Source organism: Lissotriton vulgaris, chromosome 2_2, assembly GCF_964263255.1.
Source record: "Lissotriton vulgaris chromosome 2_2, aLisVul1.2, whole genome shotgun sequence".
NCBI classification, from domain to species: Eukaryota; Metazoa; Chordata; class Amphibia; order Caudata; family Salamandridae; genus Lissotriton; species Lissotriton vulgaris.
Genome location: NC_141688.1, coordinates 120,005,980 through 120,030,485, shown reverse-complemented (window position 1 = coordinate 120,030,485; position 24,506 = coordinate 120,005,980). Strand labels below are relative to the sequence as shown.

The window sequence follows — 24,506 nt, the reverse complement described above, 5'->3', positions numbered from 1 at the left end:
AATTAAATTTATTCTGCAGAGATAGTGGTCCATGTCCATGAACCGCCCTAAAAACGATGCGTAGTGACTTAAAGCTAATTTGTTCTTTTATTGGTAACCAGTGGAGATCCCTCAGTGCCAAAGTTGTGGAGGATCTCCATGGTCTATTCAAAGCCACCTTAGCTGCTGCCGACTGCACCCTTTGCAGCCCTTGAATAATATACTGAGGTGCCCCCAAATACAGGGAGTTGCAGTAATCCAACCTGCTTAACACTATATTCCTCACTACCATGGCTCGATAGTCATCTGGTAGTAACGGGAGGGTCTTTCGCAGCATACGGATTAGCGCAAAGTCGACTTGAATGGTTTTATTAGCCTGCGACACCATTTGAAGATTGGCGTCCATTTGCACTCCGAGGTTTCGTACGGTATTAGCCGGGCTTAGAGGGTCTTCCTCTGGAGTGAGCCTAAACTCAGTCGTAGGGTACTTTGGAATTTTTGCAGCTGAGCAGTACATCGCCTCCGTTTTCCCCCCGTTCAGTTGAAGTGAGTTAGCCCTAAGCCAGCCGGCTGTTTTCCTCATGCACTCCTGGAAAGCCTCTAGCGATGTCTCCTGCTTGCCCTCTAGAGAAAAAATCAGTTGAGTATCATCCGTGTAATTTATAACGCTGATACCAAAAGACTTAATGATGGACAGCAAGGGTTTCAAATACACGTTAAATAGAATGGGACTAACTGATGATCCCTGTGGGACTCCATAATGGACTTCTGATGTAAACTGTCTTAGAGTCACCGTCTGTTGGCGATCCAGGAGGTAGGATTGCAACCATTCAAAAGCTCTTACTCTCACTCCGTTGTTCCAGTATTTGCAGCAGCACGGTATGACTCAGTGGCAAAAGCCGCCGACATGTCCCCTCTGTCGACGCGCAAAGTGGTTTGATGCTTCTACAAGCTGGGGGTAGATGTTCAAGGTTGGAGCGGCCATAAAGAAATCCCAGGAGGGATGTATTGCCCATAGCAGGTCTTTCTACTATATACACTAGGTCTGAATGTGAGTCGTAATACCACTTGTTTATATTCAGCAGGTGAGATGCAGCGTAATACGCATATATATCCGCTCCCGCTATCCCGCCACAATAAGTCGGTTGGAGTACAAGTTTGTAATGCGACGCGAATGGCCAGCCCCCACAGGAAGCCATTCAGGTGTGTATCTATCTGGGTAAACTAAGTCCGTGGGATGGTGTATGGAAAATTTGGAGCCGGTACAGAATATCTGGAAGGGGGCCCATTTTAAAAATTACAGACCGCCCAAACAGAGACAGCGGAAGAGGCGACCCTTGTCTCGTCCCAGAGCCGAGACTGGAGAGGGCTGATATTCCATGACCAGGATATTGTGGATTATGTAAGTAGTAGACCCCTATGTATTGGAGGCCCTTATTTTCCTGGGACAGTTGTGATGTCCATGTCGCATGCCCCTGATCGCTACATACCGGGAACCATACCAACTTCGCTGGGTTAGCTTTGAGGCCAGAGGTTTCCCCAAAATCTGAAGTATTTGTGGGCTAGAAAATCCCGGGTCCGTCCTGAAGAGCACATCATCTGCGTATAACGCAACCCTGTCGGACCGGTCTGCTGATAATAGTTGGGAAAGTGGACACCCCTGCCTTGTACCCCAACGGATTTGGAAATGCACAGATTGTGTTCCCGCTACCCACACTGAAGCAGAGAGCTCTGTGTATAGTAATTATGTGCTGGTTCGTTAGCCATATATCCCTGGCCTTGTCAGTAAGGTGTTGGCGGAGCTGATGCTGGATTTGAAGGAGGCGGTGCTGTGGCGCTGGGCCTTTGGCCTCCCTTACCTCAACCTCTAGCGCCGGTTGACGATTTTCAAGGGCCACTACTTGGGCCAGGTGGCAGTGTTTTTTCCCCTGCAGGATAACTGATCTCGCCATGGATCGTCCGCTTCAGGGCTTTCTACAATGTTATACTGTAGGGAGCGGTTGCAACATTGGATGTCAACTAATCTGTGATCACCTGTTGAAGGGTAGTTTGATAAGCTGGGTCGCATAAGTGCCATGGTGACATTCGCCAACTGAAGGGAGGTATGTTCGGCCCAATGCTTAGTTTCCGGTATTCGTGAGTAGCTAGCTCAGGATCTTGACTGGGAGTCAGTAATCTGTTGCTGGAGTAAGTTTTAATAAGCATTGTTCCATGCACGAGAGGCGGTGAAACGCTATACTATTATGTATCAAGAATAGAGCTAGGGCTATTTAATTCAAAGACAGTGGCAGAGCGATCAGACCAGGATAGCAGTAAGCATTTCAAAATTGAGATGGACGTGTTATTTGAAAAGATAGCATCTAATGTGTGGCCTGATGAGTAAGTGGCAGGGTATACTCAGACATGAGTCCCTTTCTCACTGCTCCATCAGGATTCAAGCAAGCCGGGCCGAAGAGGCTGAAATGCCAGAAACCGGTCCCCGGTAGCTTGTCTCCTTTCTGGTAAAGAATTGGCTTGGTAGTTTAGTCTGCCCTGTTCCCATGATGCACTGGGCCAGGGACAGACTGATTTGCATATAGCCATGTTCTGAGCTGGGATGGGGCAGTGAGATAAATAACGGTGATGGATCAAGCCCTGATCTTTGGACTGGGTAAGAGTGGTCTGCTCAATTCAGACACTCTGTTCATCACCACCCCCTTTTGTAAATCGATTTTGGCCACTATAGGTGTGGCAGGGTATACTCAGACATGAGTCCCTTTCTCACTGCTCCATCAGGATTCAAGCAAGCCGGGCCGAAGAGGCTGAAATGCCAGAAACCGGTCCCCGGTAGCTTGTCTCCTTTCTGGTAAAGAATTGGCTTGGTAGTTTAGTCTGCCCTGTTCCCATGATGCACTGGGCCAGGGACAGACTGATTTGCATATAGCCATGTTCTGAGCTGGGATGGGGCAGTGAGATAAATAACGGTGATGGATCAAGCCCTGATCTTTGGACTGGGTAAGAGTGGTCTGCTCAATTCAGACACTCTGTTCATCACCACCCCCTTTTGTAAATCGATTTTGGCCACTATAGGTGTGGCAGGGTATACTCAGACATGAGTCCCTTTCTCACTGCTCCATCAGGATTCAAGCAAGCCGGGCCGAAGAGGCTGAAATGCCAGAAACCGGTCCCCGGTAGCTTGTCTCCTTTCTGGTAAAGAATTGGCTTGGTAGTTTAGTCTGCCCTGTTCCCATGATGCACTGGGCCAGGGACAGACTGATTTGCATATAGCCATGTTCTGAGCTGGGATGGGGCAGTGAGATAAATAACGGTGATGGATCAAGCCCTGACCTTTGGACTGGGTAAGAGTGGTCTGCTCAATTCAGACACTCTGTTCATCACCACCCCCTTTTGTAAATCGATTTTGGCCACTATAGGTGTGGCAGGGTATACTCAGACATGAGTCCCTTTCTCACTGCTCCATCAGGATTCAAGCAAGCCGGGCCGAAGAGGCTGAAATGCCAGAAACCGGTCCCCGGTAGCTTGTCTCCTTTCTGGTAAAGAATTGGCTTGGTAGTTTAGTCTGCCCTGTTCCCATGATGCACTGGGCCAGGGACAGACTGATTTGCATATAGCCATGTTCTGAGCTGGGATGGGGCAGTGAGATAAATAACGGTGATGGATCAAGCCCTGATCTTTGGACTGGGTAAGAGTGGTCTGCTCAATTCAGACACTCTGTTCATCACCACCCCCTTTTGTAAATCGATTTTGGCCACTATAGGTGTGGCAGGGTATACTCAGACATGAGTCCCTTTCTCACTGCTCCATCAGGATTCAAGCAAGCCGGGCCGAAGAGGCTGAAATGCCAGAAACCGGTCCCCGGTAGCTTGTCTCCTTTCTGGTAAAGAATTGGCTTGGTAGTTTAGTCTGCCCTGTTCCCATGATGTACTGGGCCAGGGACAGACTGATTTGCATATAGCCATGTTCTGAGCTGGGATGGGGCAGTGAGATAAATAACGGTGATGGATCAAGCCCTGATCTTTGGACTGGGTAAGAGTGGTCTGCTCAATTCAGACACTCTGTTCATCACCACCCCCTTTTGTAAATCGATTTTGGCCACTATAGGTGTGGCAGGGTATACTCAGACATGAGTCCCTTTCTCACTGCTCCATCAGGATTCAAGCAAGCCGGGCCGAAGAGGCTGAAATGCCAGAAACCGGTCCCCGGTAGCTTGTCTCCTTTCTGGTAAAGAATTGGCTTGGTAGTTTAGTCTGCCCTGTTCCCATGATGCACTGGGCCAGGGACAGACTGATTTGCATATAGCCATGTTCTGAGCTGGGATGGGGCAGTGAGATAAATAACGGTGATGGATCAAGCCCTGATCTTTGGACTGGGTAAGAGTGGTCTGCTCAATTCAGACACTCTGTTCATCACCACCCCCTTTTGTAAATCGATTTTGGCCACTATAGGTGTGGCAGGGTATACTCAGACATGAGTCCCTTTCTCACTGCTCCATCAGGATTCAAGCAAGCCGGGCCGAAGAGGCTGAAATGCCAGAAACCGGTCCCCGGTAGCTTGTCTCCTTTCTGGTAAAGAATTGGCTTGGTAGTTTAGTCTGCCCTGTTCCCATGATGCACTGGGCCAGGGACAGACTGATTTGCATATAGCCATGTTCTGAGCTGGGATGGGGCAGTGAGATAAATAACGGTGATGGATCAAGCCCTGATCTTTGGACTGGGTAAGAGTGGTCTGCTCAATTCAGACACTCTGTTCATCACCACCCCCTTTTGTAAATCGTAGCTGGATTTGAAGGAGGCGGTGCTGTGGCGCTGGGCCTTTGGCCTCCCTTACCTCAACCTCTAGCGCCGGTTGACGATTTTCAAGGGCCACTACTTGGGCCAGGTGGCAGTGTTTTTTCCCCTGCAGGATAACTGATCTCGCCATGGATCGTCCGCTTCAGGGCTTTCTACAATGTTATACTGTAGGGAGCGGTTGCAACATTGGATGTCAACTAATCTGTGATCACCTGTTGAAGGGTAGTTTGATAAGCTGGGTCGCATAAGTGCCATGGTGACATTCGCCAACTGAAGGGAGGTATGTTCGGCCCAATGCTTAGTTTCCGGTATTCGTGAGTAGCTAGCTCAGGATCTTGACTGGGAGTCAGTAATCTGTTGCTGGAGTAAGTTTTAATAAGCATTGTTCCATGCACGAGAGGCGGTGAAACGCTATACTATTATGTATCAAGAATAGAGCTAGGGCTATTTAATTCAAAGACAGTGGCAGAGCGATCAGACCAGGATAGCAGTAAGCATTTCAAAATTGAGATGGACGTGTTATTTGAAAAGATAGCATCTAATGTGTGGCCTGATGAGTAAGTGGCAGGATGTAACCGCTGTGGAAGACCAAATTCATTAATGGTTTCTAAAATAGCCATATTATCTTTGTCAAGAATATCCAGGTGAAAATTTAGATCACCTAAAACTTAGTAGTAGTTATTACTGATCTCATTTTTCAAGACGGTGCTGATAGTTTAAAACCCACTCCTGTAGCCAGGTGGATGATAAAGGAGTGATCTTCTAAAGGATTGTTTCTTGGTTAACTTTAAGAAGTAGGATAGTGCTTCACACTCTTTGTTAGATGTGGGCACAAATCTGGCCTTAAGTCAGTCTCTATAAAGGACTACGAGCCCTCCGCCTCTTTTAGAGGGTCTCTGTCGAAATATAGAATAGCCAGAGGGAATTGCATTAATTAAGTCAGGAGTGGAAGAGCTGTTGGCCCTGGTTTTTGTGACAAAAATAATGTCCAACTGGTGACAGTCTATTAATTCTACCATTTCAATAGCTGAAATCTCGATTGTGAGCATTTAGGAGTGCGTTTAAGGTGGAGTGTTTGGGGGCTTTGAGGTGGGGGAGGTACTGGGATGGCAAATCCACATTGGTTGCACACGGCCTTGAACTCTGAGCAGAGATTAAGCATGTTGAAACAGATGCAGCTTAGTTTGACATGTTTGTAATTCCTTACCTGAGTAAATGATCATGTTGCTGGGATCTGTGGAAAGGGGCGCAAACAAGCTTGCCTTTGGCGTACCCTCTGCGTGGACATGCTGAGCTGAGATTTAAATAGCCCTCAATCTGAGGTAGCTGTATCTACACTCCGGCAATGGAGTGCAAGTGATCCGAAATATTATTTTGTCCAAGTAAAGAGGGGCAAGTCTTGGGTACTGCAGCACCGCTAACCCTGCAGAGGCTGCCCTGCAAGAGAAAGTTATTGGGAACTAAGATAAACCAAATAAGAGGTGAGAATATAATTTATAATATTAATAGGAACAGGGAGCAAACCCTTTTCAAGATGGCACCCAATGTCGAGGGACCCAAACAACTCCGAAAACCGGCACTGAATGTCTATTACACGTGATACCTTTGAGGAAAATAACATTCAGCTCACGCAATAACAGTCCCACAAATGCTCAGCTGAGCTACGCGGATCTAAAATTTAAATAGCCCTTCATCTCAGGGTGGCATGTCTACATGCCGTCGCTGGAGCGTGAGTGCTCCTTGAAATTATTAGGTCAAAGTAAAGAGGGGCATATCCAGGGCCCAACAGCCCGCTAACCCTGCACAGGCTCCCCTGCGAGAGAAAGTTACTGGGAAAAAATTACTAAAAAACCAGAAACAAACCCTTTCCAAGATGGAGCCCAATGTCGATGGAGCCAGGCGACTCTGAAAACCGACATAAAGGAAAATAAAATTCAGTTCACACAATAACAGTCTCACTAATGCTCAGCTGAGGTGCGTGCTGGCTCTACTGCTTTTTAATTTATACACAGCAGATCTGCCAGTCGCCATTACAGTAAAAGGGACCTGTCCCCCTAAATTTGTATAATTAGGATTACAGTCCCTACTGTATGTAGATGACACACTGATCCTGGATCACACTGCAACAGGTCTACAAAAAGCTCTCAATGCACTAAGCATCTATAATACAACTGACAGTTTTAATTTGGAATTTTAGTTTGCTGTGTTTTTGTCTAGTAACAAGTACTGTAAGCTAAATCAATGATCAATCGGGGACCAGTTTGCAGTAAGACACAGAAAGTACTGCTGTTCAGTAGTCTAGTTTGATGACGAAGACTCCCCAAGAAAGCCCCTTGATTACCTAGCACCTTAGCAGCTATGGAACGTCCAGCTCCAGTGCTGAACGTTCCATTGCGCAGGTGAGGTTCGAACGTCCAACGGCCGACGGCAGCACTCCCGAGGTAGTGGTGCCGTCGGCAGTTGGACTAGGCGCAGCACTTATGAGGCTAAACTCCAAAGCAGCTACACTTAGGCACGCTATCAAATGCCTTCACAACAAACTGGAAGCTTCCTTCATAGCACATTTACTATATCCTTATAGCCCGCCGTAGCGGGCTATTACGGCTATTAAAGTCCCGCTCCAATGTTAAAGGCCTGAGCTGAAGGCGAGGGCCTTTAACAAGTGAGCGGGAGGTTAATAGCCGGTATAGCCCAGCTCGAAGGGTTATAAGGCTATTAGAAAATTCTGCCACTAGAGGGCAGAATGTCCTAACAAATTAAGCAAAGGCCTCTCGGAGCCCGAGGGGATGAAAATCCCCTCGGACTCCGAGATGCCTTTGTTTAAACAACATTGGAATGTTGCTCTTCGGGCCTTTACCGGCCCGTAGAAGCACGGAGCACTCCATTGTCTCCAATGGAATGCTCCACATTACAAAGTTCTAATTATGGTTATACATACAAAGTACTTGCCTTCTTTAGTTTATGGCCTCTCTATTTCTGGATCTGGCCTGTATATGGCTTACTAGATCGTCCTCCAAGCTTTTTCAGTAGGTCTTTCTACTCCCTAACTCTACCAGTCATTGTCACATCGACCTAGAATTTCACCAGACCCTGTCTTCCCTTAAACCTGTGGTACAGTTCCTTTCTAGAAGTTGCGAACAGCAGGTGCCTTTCGAATGAAGGCAAACACAAGGAGGTGCCTTTCGAATGAAGGCAAACACAAGGAGATGATGGACGGAGCACTGAAACTTTTCAGACACTCACCCCTCAGTCACAGATCTGGGTTGAATCCATCATCATTCTTTAGCTCACTTCGCCACCTGAGTTCAGACCCAGCTTTATGCAAATCAGTCTTGACCCTGTGCCTCCTGGGAACAGTCCAGCCCAAACTGCCAAGCCAGGTCTTCCCTAAACTGGAAACAAGCATCCTGGGACCAGTTTCTGGGTAAAAACCTTCATCAGCCAAGCTAGCTTGAATCCAGTGGCAAAGTGAGCAAGGGACCCACGTCTGGGCCTACCCTGCCAACTTAGGGTGAACAAAGCAAACACAAGGAGATGATGGACGGAGCAATGAAACTTTTCAGACACTCTCCCCCAGTCACAGATCTGGGTTGAATCCATCATCATTCTTTAGCTCACTTCACACCTCAGTTCAGACCCAGCTTTATGCAAATCAGTCTTGACCCTGTGCCTGGGAACAGTCCAGCACGAACTGCTGTTAGGAACTACCATAAAACTAATATAAGTATTAGACAGAGTAGCAGGTATTGAATGCATCAATTATAACCCTCGTTTCAGTTTCTGAAATTGGTCAAAAAGCTGAAAGGAAGGCTCCATTGGGAACATAGGAATCACTGTCCCAGCAGTTAAGGGAAGATGGAGAGGGTTGACTACCAAAACTGTTATGAATTTTGACTATTTAAGCCAGAGGAAAAGGAGGAAGGTTTATTGCTGAGCTCCACAGAAGGGATAATGGAATGAGGCAATTTTGTTATTGAAGTGCGAGCACCGTGCATTACTAATGAGCGTGTAATATGCTTGGTGGCTAGCCTGTAAGTAAATTTATCTTCAGGATGATTCAAGGCTCTCCATTGGCACTCTTAGGTCTTCAAGTGAATTTTAGAAGTGCATTGCTTCTCTGAATACCAAGAGGTGGAGGTCTGCTTTCTGCGGGTGTGAAATCTATTCTGAGGGGCAGTGGAATCGAGCTATTCAGTAACTCAGCTGTTAAACTTGGAGGCTGCTTTCGTCATCTAGACATTTAGTTTGAGTTAAAATTATGAGAACCCCCCACAGTTTGATGTGGGAATTTTTGGACCAAGCACAAAAAAGGGAGGCAGAGTAGTTGTATCAACAACTGACGTTAAGCAACGGATAGACAGAAATGAACACAAAAGTGGTCACTCCAGGAGAGAGAAGTAGGAGCTGCCACCTAAGACTAATTTTTTTAAAAAAGGATCCAATAACTGCCCTGCTAAAGGTGTATGTTGAGTCACAATTAGACAAACTTAGTGAAGCTAGTTCCTGTGTTACGAACCTCCAGTTGGTATCACCCATAAATAAAAAACACGCAGTTGCAAAGCAATAGGTCTCGCATTAATAAAGTTTGAGCTATTGGTATGGCTAATAATAATGCAACATCAATAGTCCAAATTATAATAATGCGAGACCTATTGCATTGCAAATGCTTGTTTTATATGGATGGTGAGTCCCAACGAGGAGCTAGTTACACTTTCAAGTGCTGAATTAGACTTGGAAGCTGTAGTTGTGAGAACAAATTACTTATTTATGAATGTTAAAATGTGAGTCAAGAAGAATTCATGAACGTTTATAACTTTCTAAATTATATGATGAGGAATCTTTAAGATGGAGGTTAAATGCTGGTTCATTTAAGAGAATTTGAGTTGGATTAATGAATGCCCTTTATTATGGCTAATGGCCGAACTGCAGGGTGCTCATTTCTCATCTAACCACTTTGACCTCTGTGAAGTGTCGCTTACGGTTGTCAGACCTTCAGTCCTTCATGATAAAGGTAACATGCATGTACAATGCATGTGTCACCAGATGCTGGTCCTTCTGATCCATATTTGTTGACTGAAAAAGTAACGTTTAAGTGGACCCCAAAATATCATGAACAATGCAGTGTACACAATGTTGTGAGCTGGCTTGTGGTGGAAGGTTTGAGCAGGACAAACAAAATGAGACGGCCACCAAAAATAAAGTTCCCGCCGCCATAAGCAGTCTGCCTTATGCACCGAGTTTAACCAACAAATACATTCTCTGATGATGTCTCAAACAGAACTGAGAACCTTTCTATGCAGTTAAGCATTTCTGCTGGCACTAGACCTGGCCATATAATACTCGGCAGATGTAGTCTAATAACTTGTCCATTAAAAAAGTACGATTGTTGAATGACACTATTAACCAATGAATAGTGCATTTACTGTTGTGTACAGTACTTCTGTCATGAAACTATAGACTTATGGCCGCTGCAAAGGCCTGTAGCCCAGAATCAGCTGAGTAGCAGAAGAGGTACTACAATGAAGGAAAGTGCTTTTAGATGTTATAACCCGAGGCAGAAGAGCTATAATGCTATCAAACAATCTACCCGCTGAGGGTCAAACTTTCTAACTTAAAAGGGAAGAAATACAAAGATAAACATTGGAATGTTGGAAGAGAAGGCCTTTACCTGCCATTATTAGCCCGCTCTGAGCCATTTCACTATGTTTAATGGAGCTCTCCACATTTCAATGTTCTAATATGTAGTATGCCTTGTTAAACCTCTTTACATTTTACTAAGAACAAAATGTAAATAAGCAAACCCATTGTGCACCTCATAATTTATTAAGCTTCTCCTTCTCTCAAGTAAAGCACTCTTGGAACCATTCATCGCAAAGTATGAACTTACATACGTAACATATAAAAAATAATGTAAGTAAGAAACAGTGGATTAATGAAACTGCTGTAAATACACGCCTGCAACCTTCTGGTGACAGTTTTGAATCCCTGGGATACAGATGCAACAGTTTTTCTTTCCAAGGTCGATTAAATGACTGATATTTAGCTGAGTAATAGCAACATGTTTTCTTTACAATTTGTATAAATGTTGCAAAAGGGTTTTGATATTAAAATGAAGATAATGTTTTCTAACTGAAACATAAATCCTATTTTATTTTTAAACGTATCTACGGGCGTTGACTTTCAAAAACAATTCACTGATACAGTGCACAAAAATTTAATTTTGCACAAAATGGGATTTTAAATTCTGCATGAAACAATGCATTGCCATAAATAACTAAATTCCTGACTAACTCCTTTCTTCTAATTCCTTAATGATATGGCGGCGGAGGAACGGAAAATCACAGCTTTCCTGACAACGCAATATAGGCTTAACCTCAAGAGACCCAGGTATGATGGAGGAGGTGGTACCATTATGCGGAGTAACGGAAGTGGGTCGAGTCTCCCACTGAAGTGTTCCCATCGGGAGGCATTCAATAAAGACGACGCCCACCCCTGACGATGCTCTCGCCCTCTTACCAGCGCGTGCTGCCACGGCCAGCTGACTTATCAGGAACAGCTGAACGGAAACCATGTTAACCTGGGTGCTGGCAGAGCCAACCTGATTTCCCCCTTCTGTGTAACAAAACTGAAAAAAGCAACCTTCGCAGACACCCACAGCTCGCTGGCAGGGTTGTCATCCCGAGCCCATGAATCTTCAGCTGCCACACCACACAAAGGGCTCCTACTCGGCCCTTTTTACAAAAAAGGAAAACCAACAACGTAGGTGCTTTGAGACAAACAATGTCGCTCTGCATTAGTTCGGGATCTCTTGTGTAGGCCTTGCAGGAACGGCAGTCCATGTTTGACAAGAGCCAAGGAGGTCGGAACAATTACATCAGTTTTGGTTTTATTCATAGGGACAGAGAGGCTGCAGCGCCTCGCATAGGGCGTGCTGCGGGGTGGTGGGGGGGGGGAGGGGGAGGGGCAGGATGGGGGTAGTCAACACGGACATATGATGGAACGGAGGAATGTAATTATTAAGTTCCTCCGTTCTGTCATATGTCCGAGTTTACTTCCGCCCACCCTGCCCCTCCCCCGCCCCACCCCACCACCCCAAAGCACACCCTATGCAAGCCGCCACTGGGACCCTAATAAATCCATGGTACATAAAGTTAATACAGTTAAAGTGTTAAGCACATTCTTCCATCAACAAAGTTACCCTCCGTCCCTATTACATTATCGTTATCAATATCTCATTAGTACTGTCCTGTACATTAATTCCATAAATGTTGCATGTGTAGGAAATCTTCCGATACCTCATGTTCATTTGGTTTTTGCTTGTCTCATTCCTCTGCTTATCACTGTGCCTTCGTGGTGCCTTCTTCGCACTCTTCCTGTACTACAACGGTGTGCCGCCCACCGCCCCGCAGCACGCCGTATGCGAGCCTCCACTGGAGAGGCGAGCTCTGAATTCCATATTTAACAGCAATTGTCATGGACGAGTGTGAGGCGAAGACGCTTACAAATCTTTCAAATAAATAATACCCGCGAGGGTTTTTTTTTACTGCCATGTCTTCGTGTTATTACTGCAAACGCGGCGGTTACAAAAATCCAAAACGTTTGCATTAAAATCATTTTACTATCACTCCATGAGGTGTTCCAGCTGCTTAGCCAACATATTCTTTTCATGCACAAAAACGTGATAAAAAACAAAGCTTCTAAACATGAGAGGCGCAATCAGGAATAAAAGTTTGACATTAGAAGTCTGAGGGGAATCATAGCAAAGGTATAACAAGTGCGCGCCTCAGCCGCAGGGGAGGGGGCATGTGTGATTTCCTTGCGGGATCGTGCGACCATATGGCGCCGCGCGCTCCCGCAAGAAAATCGCCAGACGAGCACGCGTTGCCATTGCAAGCAATGCAACGCTTGCACGTCTTTGCTGGGAAAGCTGTGCTGATGGCATTAGGTCTCCTCCTATGCAGCGCATGCGCGATGCGTAGGCGTGACCTATCAAGCAGCATTAGGAACATAAGGAACTAGAAGACCAGCCAATCTCGAGCTAACCAAAGCCTGGTGCCCTGGGAACTCATAAATATGAGCCCCAGCAAAAGTGAATAGACAATTCATTTTAAAATTAAAAAGAAGTGATTTTGTGTCCTCAATGGCAGGGGTATTGATGAGGTTGCAGGAGAACCATGTACGATAACCAGTAGCCACGCCTCAGTCAAGCTTGATAGTTCGGTCATGATGAACCAATGAATAGCCTGTCGTAATAGCAGTGTCAATGTCAGGGTCAGACCAAGGTTGAAACCAAGTTTCCGTTAAAAAACTTGCATCTGGGTGCGATCTGTGGGATATATTTCCAGATGCCTAGATGGTCTTCATGCAGCAGAATGCACATTAATGGAGTAGCAAATCAGGTAGCGAGGTAGCAGAGGGTGTTTCTAATTGCTCTGCAACAGCACAGTACAATGGGGGTGTTCATAGAGGTAACAGCAGAGCTAGAGTCGAGGATAGACACGGGTAGATGCCGTTTAACTACTATTTTCAGAGGGTAGATAGTCTGCCCTGCTGCAAAGTTGGTCACTTTCAGCAGAGTTTTACGTTCCTTTCCTACTTCTCCCGGAATTCATAGAAATATGCTGAACTCATCCTTGTGTAATTTTCTGACACCAGGACACTTTCAGCAGTGCCTGCACTTTGTCTGCTTTTGTTCCGAGCAGCAACCTGCAGACAGGGAAGAGGCTTATCAGATTCCAGCTTCACCCATAACAAAGGCCTATGTCAAGGGGCTTTTGTTGGAGTTTCCTGGCTGGGAGCTATCTGTAGCCTCACACCTAGATGCAGTGGAGGGGAAACAAAGGCACACGTCTTATCACTTTACAGGTACCGGAGAGGCATGCTTTTGACTTTATTCAGTCCCTGGGGGGCCATCAGGCCTCTTTTTGCTGGAGTAGCCTGACTGGGAGCTATCTGTAGCCTCACATCTAGATGCAATGGAGGGGAAACAAAGGCACACTGCTTATCACTTTACAGGTACCTGAGAGGCAAGCTTTGACTTTATTCATTCCCTGTATATAAGAGAGATGAATAGACTGTAAGAATGTCAAATGTGTTTGTCGCCCCAGTATTTACATAAATACCAATTTTAACACCACTCTTTTGTTTTATTTCTTTTATATCACTACTCAGCCTAAGGCAGGGTGTCAGATCGCTTTACATCACACGTACAGATTATACATTGACAATAAACCATATGTGTGTACATCAGTACGAAGGATGTGTTACATAAGGCAGTGAGGGTTCCAAAGTGTAGGAGTCATATGTCCTTCATACCTCACTGTGCTATATTAGAAGGATTACAATTTATAAGCTGCGAGTAACAAAAGGATCTCCACCAGAAAAGCAGTATGCTTGTTACATAATGTGCCCTGCAGGAGACATATTAACCCACTACGCTACTCTGAATCAAAACTCGCACTAGGCAAAACACAAATGTCTCCAGCAAATACATTATCCTCCAGAGTCATCTTACCTTTATTATTATTCCCTTAGATTTAGCCGGCACACGAAGATCTCTGCAGCAGGTGCCTTAACCCTATAAGATATTTTAAAATCCAGACATTGCAACCAGTTAAGCAGCACAAATTTCTGCCACGTTTCTGCTTTTTGCCAGTTTCTTTGTGGCAGGGTTTAAAAATAACAATTGCAAGTTGAGGCCCAGATTTTTTGTTGTGGTTGCATCAACATTTTGGCACCGCCTCAATGCAAAATCTAATTTTTTAAATATTGTAATGCTCATGATAGACCTGCTAAACATATGTGAAGTCTTAAGATCTGATTTCACTTCCTGTGGGGTCATAGTTTTTGATGCACTTCCTGTGATGCCACATGCGATGTCACGCCACGTGATGTCACTTCCTGTGATGTCACACACGGTGATATCATGTGCGTTGATGTCGCACCCATTTTGCCTAACTTGGTGAGTACTCCACTTCTTTTTTTGGACTTAAGTCCTGGGTAAACTTAAAAGCAGCACGTAAAACAAGCATTTGCAATGCAACCTGTCTCGCCTTTGGGAGCCTCCTTATATGTTTTGAGCTATGCAGCACATTAGCCTGTGTGCTGAAACATCCACTGTTCTTTAACATGGAGGGAAAGTAAGCACCAAACTGCGTGACACGCCAGACATGGGAACACATGGAGAGAAATATTGCCTTTCAGAAAATAATGGTATAGTCCAAAGCTCTATTTTTAATATGAAATCGGGGCCTTCGGTGGTCATGTCACTGAAAATAAAAAATTTGAAAAAAATTATTGTCTACGGGTGCTCGGGGAAGACAATTTCTATGGACTGGAATCTAGAGAATGCTAAAGTGATTCTGGTATTTTACTGACGTCTGCTGGTCGTTTTCTATGAAGACAGTTAAATAGAGGCAGTTGAACAGAAAAAAAGTCCCTAAGCGGAAGCAGACCAGTCCTAGGGCTGATCTGCAGAGCCCACAAAGTACATATACATATAAGTATATACAGGGCTTTAAGTGGGCCCGGTCTCACCGGTGCTGAGCACTGGCAGTTTTTTAAAGGAGGCCTCGAAAAAAGTCTCTATCAGGCTCTCTTTTGTGCCCTGGCCCAGGCGGTCCGTTTATTTTTTGGACTGCAGTGACAGCAGGCATATCGATGTGCGCATGCTCACATTGCTCAATTCTCACTATAACGTAATGCCAGGTGATGCGTTGTAGGGGACGGGAATTTTTTTTAAAGAGAGTAATTTTCTCTTTGGATTTCCCTTCTCTTTTTGAAAATTAGGAGCAGCAACATTGTCATGGTGTCACCAGGGCTTTAAGTGGAAGCCTTTTCAATATTATATACAACCAGCCATAGTTGCTGCTTATTTATCTTATGTAACTAACAACCATTGACAAAACCAATAGGGCTGACATTTAGGTCTGATGTTACTTGTTGTATCCTATATCTGGATGCAATGACAGAAACAGTAAAATACAAGTCGGGCGGCACACTATGCTAACTAACTTAGCTTAAGTTTTTTAAAGCCCCGCCCTTAATTACATTGGTCACGCCCCTTTGTGAGAACCACCCTTCTCCCCCCTGTTTTTTCATCCGATTTAAAGCCCTGAGTATATATTAAAGTATATACGAGAGGTCTCGAATGCTCGACCTAGAAACCAATGGGAGTAAGGATCTGCCACCAGATGGCAGTCATTTGAAGTATTGGGCTCCCTGGACACCTCCCATAATGACCAGGATTGGTGCAGGGTAAGTAACTTTTTATCCCCATACTGGGAGACTGAACTGTAATCTGCTGTCACGGCCTATATAAAAAGCAATTCTTGTTTTCCCTCCAGTTGACACTGGAGAATCCGTTGACTGATGTTGTTTTTAATCTGTAACAATTGTGAGTGAGCGGCAGCCATAGCCGTGTTCATATGAAGCCGCCTCGAAGCCTGACATCTCTTCTTTACCCCCAGAGGAGCTGACTCCATTGATTCTGGCAACTCAGAAGCAGTTCAGTTTCACGCACATCTGTGCCGGAGCATCTGCCTTTGGGAAGGTGAGCAGGGAGCGAAACGCAAACAAATCTGTTACTAGGGGGGTTAAGAGCCTGCTACTGGGTTTTGATTGCCAGCCAAAAGATGTGTAATCCCCTCGGCTTGTTATGAGCTGCAGCAGCGTCTGGTGGGAAGGGGGGGCTGCTGCTGCACAGAATAAACACAGATTGTGCACAAGCAGGTGCCAAAACGTACTCCTGCTCTGTCTCAGTACCAATGTGTGCACGAGCTGCTGTTGAGGAAGAATGTACGGGGGAGGGGGCATTATTGCACACAGCCAGAGACACAGGTCATGGGGCACACTCTGATATGTGGTTAATTGATGAACACAGCTGTCATGGGACATGCCTTCCCCCAAAGTAGTCCGTAAATGTGAGCAGACACTCACTGGCACATGGTACCAGCATCCTCATGTGTGTTGAGGCCTAAAAGAACTCGTAGCAGTCCTTCTGTGGAAAAGGACGCGGTTCCAGGGGCTCCGGGTGTAAAGTGGGCCTTGGTTGCAGTTCAGAGCCCTGCAGTGCTCTTCACATAAGTTAGTGACGTGTTTCCAGGGGCTAGAAGAGGCTGGTAAAGCCGCGCAGTAGTTACCTGTTCTTAACTAGTTCACCTTGGTCGTTGGGTCTCATGTTGCGGACTTCTATAGCACTTTACGCCACCATAAGGCCGCCTCAAAACACAAACTATGAGGGAGTGTTGACTTTCCATTCAGAGAACAGAAGGCCAGAGCAGGAAGGCGAGGAAGTAGCATTTACCGCCTCACTGTCCTGGCATAGCTCTCTGCTCTGGATGGGAAGCTGCAATGGAAAATCAAGAAAGTGTTTTGCTATTGGTTATTCCCCATTACGTAGCATGATCTGAAACAATGCGCCTCGAGTCACTGCCAAAACCTACCCGTCGACATCTGAGCGGGATGTCAAACCCCTGAAATGGGAATCACAAATTGTCTGAAGCACGGTTTGAAAAGGACTTCATAATATCACCTTTCTGGTGAGTTAACTCCCCATGAATATTAGGTTTTCTTTTTCTATTAGTAACATAATTGAATCTGTGATGCGTGCTGCAGTGTTTTTGACTAGTCCTTTCAATGGAAATGATCACTCTATTAAAGAAGTGACTCTGACTTTCGGCGTTTCAGAGCGGAGGACCCATTCATTCTCACCTGACCTTGTATTGCATAGCAGTGTCTCCTGTAAAGAGCAGTTAGGTTTGCTTTGATCAAGTGGGATCAAACAGTTGCCCACTGGATGGTGGCGCGGTTAGTGCAGCATTGCAAATTGTCATCTCTCTTTGCTTCTTGCCCCTAAGAAACTGTGATACCAAGCTTCTCTGACTCTAGGTCTGAATTTTTGCTGTAGATGTTTGTGGGTGTGTGCTTTAGTCTTGTTACCTGAACTGTGATTTGTTGCTTTTAAATGGCATTGCTTTTTGTTGCTGTAAAATAGATGTGTATGCGAGAGTAGAGGTGTTTATTGCATGACTAGAGAATGTTTGGGACTTTCCGGTGGGCACATTTGTGGGTGAAGCAGAGATCTTGCAGGTCACCCCAGCGTTCCAGTGGAATTAGTGTAGCGCCCACACAGTAAGGGTGAACATGCCATTGAGTTTTTTCCTGCTGCAATCTGGTTGTTGCATTGTCAGTGTCTTGGTAGTGAGTATGATGCTCCCATTCTGAGGTAGGGCGAGTAACAATTGTCTATTTGGTATTTTAAGTTCCAGACATCTACCATTTTATTTTCAAGGCGATGGAAAGTAATGTGGCGTCAGAGTGGGCAGTTAGTGGTGAGGAGGCACAGGCCACTGGTTTGGTAATTCACCGATTACCATGCATGTTCCGGTCAGAGTCTGCACTGTGTACCCATTCAAGCTTTGAACGCTTTGCTGAATCTCTGTACTTCTGTTTCAGAGTCTTCTGCCAAGAGTAGCTGCCAAGCTGGATGTAGCCCCAGTTTCCGATGTCATCGCAATCAAGTCTCCAGATACGTTTGTGCGAACAATCTATGCAGGTGAGGATATAAGCAAACAATCAATCATTCATTTTGGGATGTAGGTTGAACATTTGAAAAGAAGTCACAATACACTTGCCTGCACGGAAGGAGGGCATCTGGAACACATTTGGTGGGAATTGGAGTCAATCAATCAATCAATCAAGCATGACATTTGTATAGCGCGCTACTCACCCGGGAGGGTCTCAAGGCGCTGGGGGAGAGGGGTTTGTCACTGCTCGAACAGCCAGGTCTTGAGTAGCTTCCTGAAGGTGAGATGGTCCTGGGTACGCCGAAGGTGGATGGGGAGGGAGTTCCATGTCTTGGCTGCCAGGCATGAGAAGGATCTTCCTCCGGCGGTGGCTCTGTGGATGCGTGGAACGGCGGCGAGGGTGAGGCTGGTCGACCTTAGCTGCTGGGTGGGCGTGTAGAAGGTCAGGCGGTTGTTGAGGTACTTGGGGCCTTGGTCGTGGAGAGCCTTGTGTGCGTGGGTGAGGAGTCTGAACGTGATCCTCTTGCTGACGGGGGGGAGCCAGTGCAGGTCTCTCAGGTGGCCGGAGATGTGGCTGTGTCGGGGGATGTCCAGGATGAGTCGTGCGGAGGCGTTCTGGATGCGTTGGAGTCTTTTCTGGAGTTTGGTTGTGGTTCCGGCGTAGAGGAACCACGTAGGTGTTTCCCATTTGAATGTTGCTGAGCAAAGTCCTCAGTCCAAATCAGTTTGTTTTGGAATGAGAGGGTGATCTGACTTATGTCAGGTACTGATTTTTGACAGCTTTGAAGAGTTGATAAACCATTGATGTTTTCATTCCTTTCTACTTCCTGTACCATGAGAGTTATAAGATATGAATAAGGGACGGAGTGGGAGGGGGGTGCACATAAAAGTGGATTGCATTGAGCAGGGCGGGATGAAGGAATGTAGAGTGAGTAGAAGAGGAGGGTGGCCAGTACACACGGATGGGCACACTTGTTTATTTATTTGGCATTCTTATAAGTACGCACACTGACGGTGTCCACATGCTACACAGATAACCACATACTGCTGTGACATAATTACTTATGTATATAACCTGTAACATGAGTCGGCAATTACTCATTGAAAACAACACTGCCACATAAACTTGTTAAACCAGTTAATATGAGTAAAACCACAGGTTCTATTTGAGTATAGATGATGGATATATGTGAAGTTGGGGATGCAAGAAAGAAGAAGAAACCTGTTGCAAGAATGAAGTTAAACTTTGTGTAAGTGCCCGTAGAAGGAGATCAGGTCCGAGTAGGGGGACTTCATTTAGGTAGAGTTTGAACTGATGTTTATTTTTCTGTTTCCCTGGTAAATCATAATAGCCTTAGCACATCTGATGTTGTCAGGCAAAGTTCCACAGTGACGGAGCTGCCTCTAAGGAGGCTTGGCTTTCAGTTTTGCGAGTGTTGAATTTTGTTGGGCGCAAGTCTGAAGTTTTTGAAGCTTCTTAAATTTATTTTGGCAACCAATACCCTGAGCACGGATCAAAGATATATAGGTGTATTGCTCAATGTGTGATCAAAGACATTTTAATCATTAATTGTCTACCGAATGATACCCAATGAAGACCACTCCGCACCAGAGAAATGAGACTGTATTTTGTATGTGTCCTGATAGGTGTTTGTGAGGAAATGGTAGACACTGACAAAATACAGTTGTCGATTCTTGTTTATAGTAATAGCTTGGAACATGTTAGAAGTCATTCACATCAAGAAAAGATTTAAGTTTCTTAACAGCACAAAGAGTGACCCTGGCTTTAGATTTTGTATGTTTTATAAGTGGTGACTTGTGTTTGTTTGAATTGAACCATGTGGCCAAAGGTTGGACCCCCATTGGCTAGGTATGGAGTAGAGCCATATCCAGGAGGAACGGCAAAGATGAACACTATTTTCTCTGTAGTAACTTTAGTAGGTTGAAGATCCGCCTGTAATGTAAGTTTCGCAGGAGTATTTTTAGTGTATATGTGTTTCATTGAGAAGACCTTCAAGCTGATCTGTGTGTCTTCTGCATAGTGGTGAATCAATATATGTCTTCCTCCTTCAAGGTTCCCAGTGGTTTTATTTACAGATTGAACAAAATAGAAGCTAGAACCGACTTTTCTGGGAGGGTGGGGCACTGTCTCTTGGCTACAGGGTAATGGAGGTCTGTCGCCCTCCAAGAGGTTACAGCTGGCCTCAAGAATATGATATTGTGGGTCCACTCAGCCTTTCATCCATTTGAGGTCGATAAAATGAGTACCATTGAGGTCTCCGCAGGACTCCCTTCATTTTGTACTACTGTGTTCTTTTTATTCAATGCCTAGGTGTAGATTCTTGGTAGGAATTCTAAAACAAGCTAAATTGACACATGCTAAAGCTGCATTACTTTTCCAGCAACAAGCGATTGACCCCCTGACATTATGCTGTAACATGAATTTTATTAAAGTGGCGGTCCGATTGAGGGTAACTAGAGGGGGGGATTGACTCACACGACCCCAATGAATTTATATTGTTAACTACTTTTTAAAACAGTTTGTATTACAAGCAGGGTTCTGATAATGATTTAATTGTATTTTAATCACCTGTATATATGTGCTTTTATGGTGTTTTTTAATCACCGAATAAAGAACTCTTGATTTGACTTGAGTTGGGTAACAAACATCTGTTGTTCAGCGCCAGGACACCTTCGGGTCATTGTGCGCTTTACAAATACACCTGTTATGTTATACAACACTTCTTTGATTACTAGCTTCCACCTAAATATAAGTACACAAAAACTTGGGAATGTGCCTCAGTTTACTAATTTGTCTTAATTTACTGTTGTAGGCCTCTTGACATTAGAAGGATACCTTTCTAACATTCAGAAAATATTGTAAAACACATTTTTCTGCCAGTCTCTTGCCTAAACTGCCTCCCAAACTTTCATTTGATGTACCCAATGCATCTCTGTTACTGTAGTTATAAACTGCTTGCTCACCTGCTGTATTATGTTTGGATTCAATATTTTCTTTTCCACCGGTCAATGTAATGTGAAGATAAGGTATCTTACCTTACTGTGGCGCGGTGTAAGAATGATAAATAATAAATAACAATAAGTAATAAATATTACATGCTCACCTTTGCAGACCTAACTCGTATGGAAACCTAACCATTTTTGCTATTGTCAGACTAAGGATAGCCAGGACATGATTCTGGTTGGTGTGCTAGTAGTTAAAACATTTTGATAAGAAATGCAACAAAAGTTGGGGGTAATATTGCTAAGTCAATGAATTGATAGTTTCTTTTATGTCTTGCGTGTGCACATAGTTACTGCCAGTTATTAGTCCACTGTTGTATGGAAACCATGAACCATACATATGATTTACCTTGTTCAAGGAAATGGAGCTTAACACGTTTGAACAATATCATTAAGAACTATTGAACATTACCTCTAGCCCTTTACCATGGAATAACTCAGGCCCGAACCTCTGAATTGCCTTTGAAAAGCACGTGACCTTCTAACTAGTCCATGGGAGTGGTGTACCTGTAGCCAGCACAAGTATCTCTTCTGTCTTCTAGGATCTGAAGGGAAATTACTTTGGGGCTCATGAATTGAAATCATAAGTAGTTTGGAAGCATTTATGTATTAATAGATATAGGAGTACTGTTAAAGTTCCAATTGGAGATAATGATTTTACATAGGGTGAATTCCAGTTTTGATTCCTTTTCCTAGTATTGCATTAAAATTGGTGTAGCTGATTAGAAGTGAGCATGTCTTCCTTGTGGTTAGCAGCAGTGGCTGGGACATAATTATACAGCACAGCAGATTCAATGACAGTGTGTGTACAGTATAAATTGAAAATGCACCAGAATAAGTGTTTGCTATATGATGTGTTATTCTTGTTGATTGATAGTAGTTTACTCTATCAGCTCCACTCTGCTGTTTTCATAATGAGGCTGTGACTATGCATTTCCTGGTTGGCCTTCACATGGCCACATAGAGGTCTTGTGAGAATGCTGAGACTTCTGTGTAAGAGTGATTTCCTAAGTGCAAGATCTTTTTGGCTTGCGTAAAACATTTATGAACCCATGCTGCTCTTGGACATTGCATATTATAGGGACATATGGCCCAGCCTTTCAAATGGAAGCCTATGGGGTGTTGAATTCTCCTGTGAGTTATCCTTCAGCTTATTGTTATACAACCCCTTGCAGTTTTGTGCCAAGTGTGTGTTTTGGTTGAGCCTACTAGACCGCGCACGTGTGGTCTGTTGCGAGGCATATTGTGAGTTACCAAGAACATAGAGGAGCTCAGAGATCGCCCATTGCTTACCATTGGGTGGCTTTCTTTGTCACTCTCATTTGCCTGCTTCTTATTCGCACTCCAGCTTGTAAATCTGTTTTGTCTCCCGCCCATGGATCATTGTCTCTTTACCATAGTTTTAATTGGCTGGTGTCTCTGATTAGAATGTTTGCTTTTCAACCACTACTTTTATCCTTCGTTTTGAGCACTGCATTAGAGTGAATGCGTTTTCAAGCTGGCCCCCTCGTGTTCCAATTGCCCCCTACGTTGCTCACTGTCACCCACTCTCCTTCCTGTGCACTTGACTTTATGCTCCCACCCTCTTTTTTACTTTTTTTTTACAATAGCTAGACCCGTTGGCTTTGCCAATACTCGTTTTCATATTGCCTGTGGAGGGTGACTTTAATAAAAGGATAAGAGTGTGGTAAAAATAATCAGCCAAGACAGTCATTTGCAAGCATTTTATGCTAAAGATTATAGCATTTTCTTGGAAGTTCAAGAAAACAATAAAATTGGTTTATAGTTTAGGCAAGTTTTCCGTTACACAGAATATCCACCATAAATTTCCACTCTAAAAGAATATGCTTGCCTTCTCTACAAAGCATGTGCAATAGGGGTTCCTTCTTTGCAGTTATGGATGTCCTTTGCTTGATGAAGTTCCAGAGAGGTGCAGATTTACAAAAGCTTTGTGGTGACAAATAGCTGACCTTCAGTAGATACAGCATGTCTACAATAACCTGCATTTGAATGCTAATCGTACTCTGACATATGTAGCCGCTTTCTTCACTTCATGGACGATTATCTGCTCCCCACAATAATGCAGAGTGGCATGCTCCTGAGGTTAAAAACAGTAAGGAGGGATTACAAGCGCATCTAAGGTCCAGCATACATGCTACCTAAATATAAGAGTCAGCAAGAGGTATGCAGTTCCTATAACATATAGAGAAGAAAGAAAAAAAATATATAACAGGTCGGAGGGAACTGGTGAAGCAGGTCAGAAGGATCTGATTGATCAGAAGCATGAGCCCTCACACACCCAGATGGGTGCCATGCTTACTCATTGGGCAGCTCCTCGTTGGTCCGGCGCTTCAATGCCCAATGGGCCCCTCGAGGTGGCTATTTTCTGGAGATCTTTTAAAGAAGTATTACAAACATGTCAACATATTCACAAACCCAACAGACCACATGTTAATGTGTGTGGCACAGAATCAGTATCTAGTTGTAATGAAGAGGTACAAATATGTGGAAACAAGCAGCCATTGCGAGTGCTTAAAAAGATATATGCCCTTAGGTGTTGGCAGAGGACTGTGCAAGCTTCGGAATTAAACTAATAGGAGACAGGTTCAAGTCATATCATTAGTACCAGGTGTAACCATGATTAAAAAGTAATTAAGCTGGGAAACAGACCCAGTACTCCCAGCGTCCTGCACAGGAAAACTCAGGCAACCTACCCCACTTTGAAACCTTGGTAGTGGTAGAGTCAGCAGAGCGAAGGTTTCAGTACCGGTTCAACAAGCCAGCGCTGCTCCCATTTCCGGGATTTCTCTAGACGGGATGCTGCACACGGGGGTTTCAAATAATTTAATTATCAACCCTGCCTGTGATTTTGTGACCTGATTCAGGGGTACGCTCACACCCTGTTTTAAAACTTGATAACAGTAGTCTGATTAGTTTTATTAGGTCTCGGCGTCAACGCGCGGAAGCGCGTCTCCGCCGAGATCTTTTGTCAGCGACTATCATTCCCAGGAGACAGTCCTGACCACGCGCATCCTTCCAGGCGATTTGTAACTGGAACGCGCGTTGTGGCCAGGCCCTGTCTCCTGGGAAGCGCAAGCACCACACACGCATGCGCATACACACACACACGCGCCCATGCACGCACGCACATACATACATACAGAGACACCACCCCTGACTCATACAC

At 44.7% G+C, this 24,506-nt stretch overlaps 1 protein-coding gene across 1 annotated transcript in view; it reads left to right on the top strand.

Moving 5' to 3' along the window:
• ETFA (electron transfer flavoprotein subunit alpha) overlaps window positions 1–24,506 on the top strand; it is a 415,153-nt gene that overhangs the window by 121,206 nt on the left and 269,441 nt on the right. Inside the window, exons 4-5 of the mRNA XM_086959425.1 lie at window positions 16,238–16,320; window positions 18,225–18,324. Coding sequence (XP_086815551.1) covers window positions 16,238–16,320; window positions 18,225–18,324 — 183 coding nt within the window. The remainder of the gene's footprint in view (window positions 1–16,237; window positions 16,321–18,224; window positions 18,325–24,506) is intronic.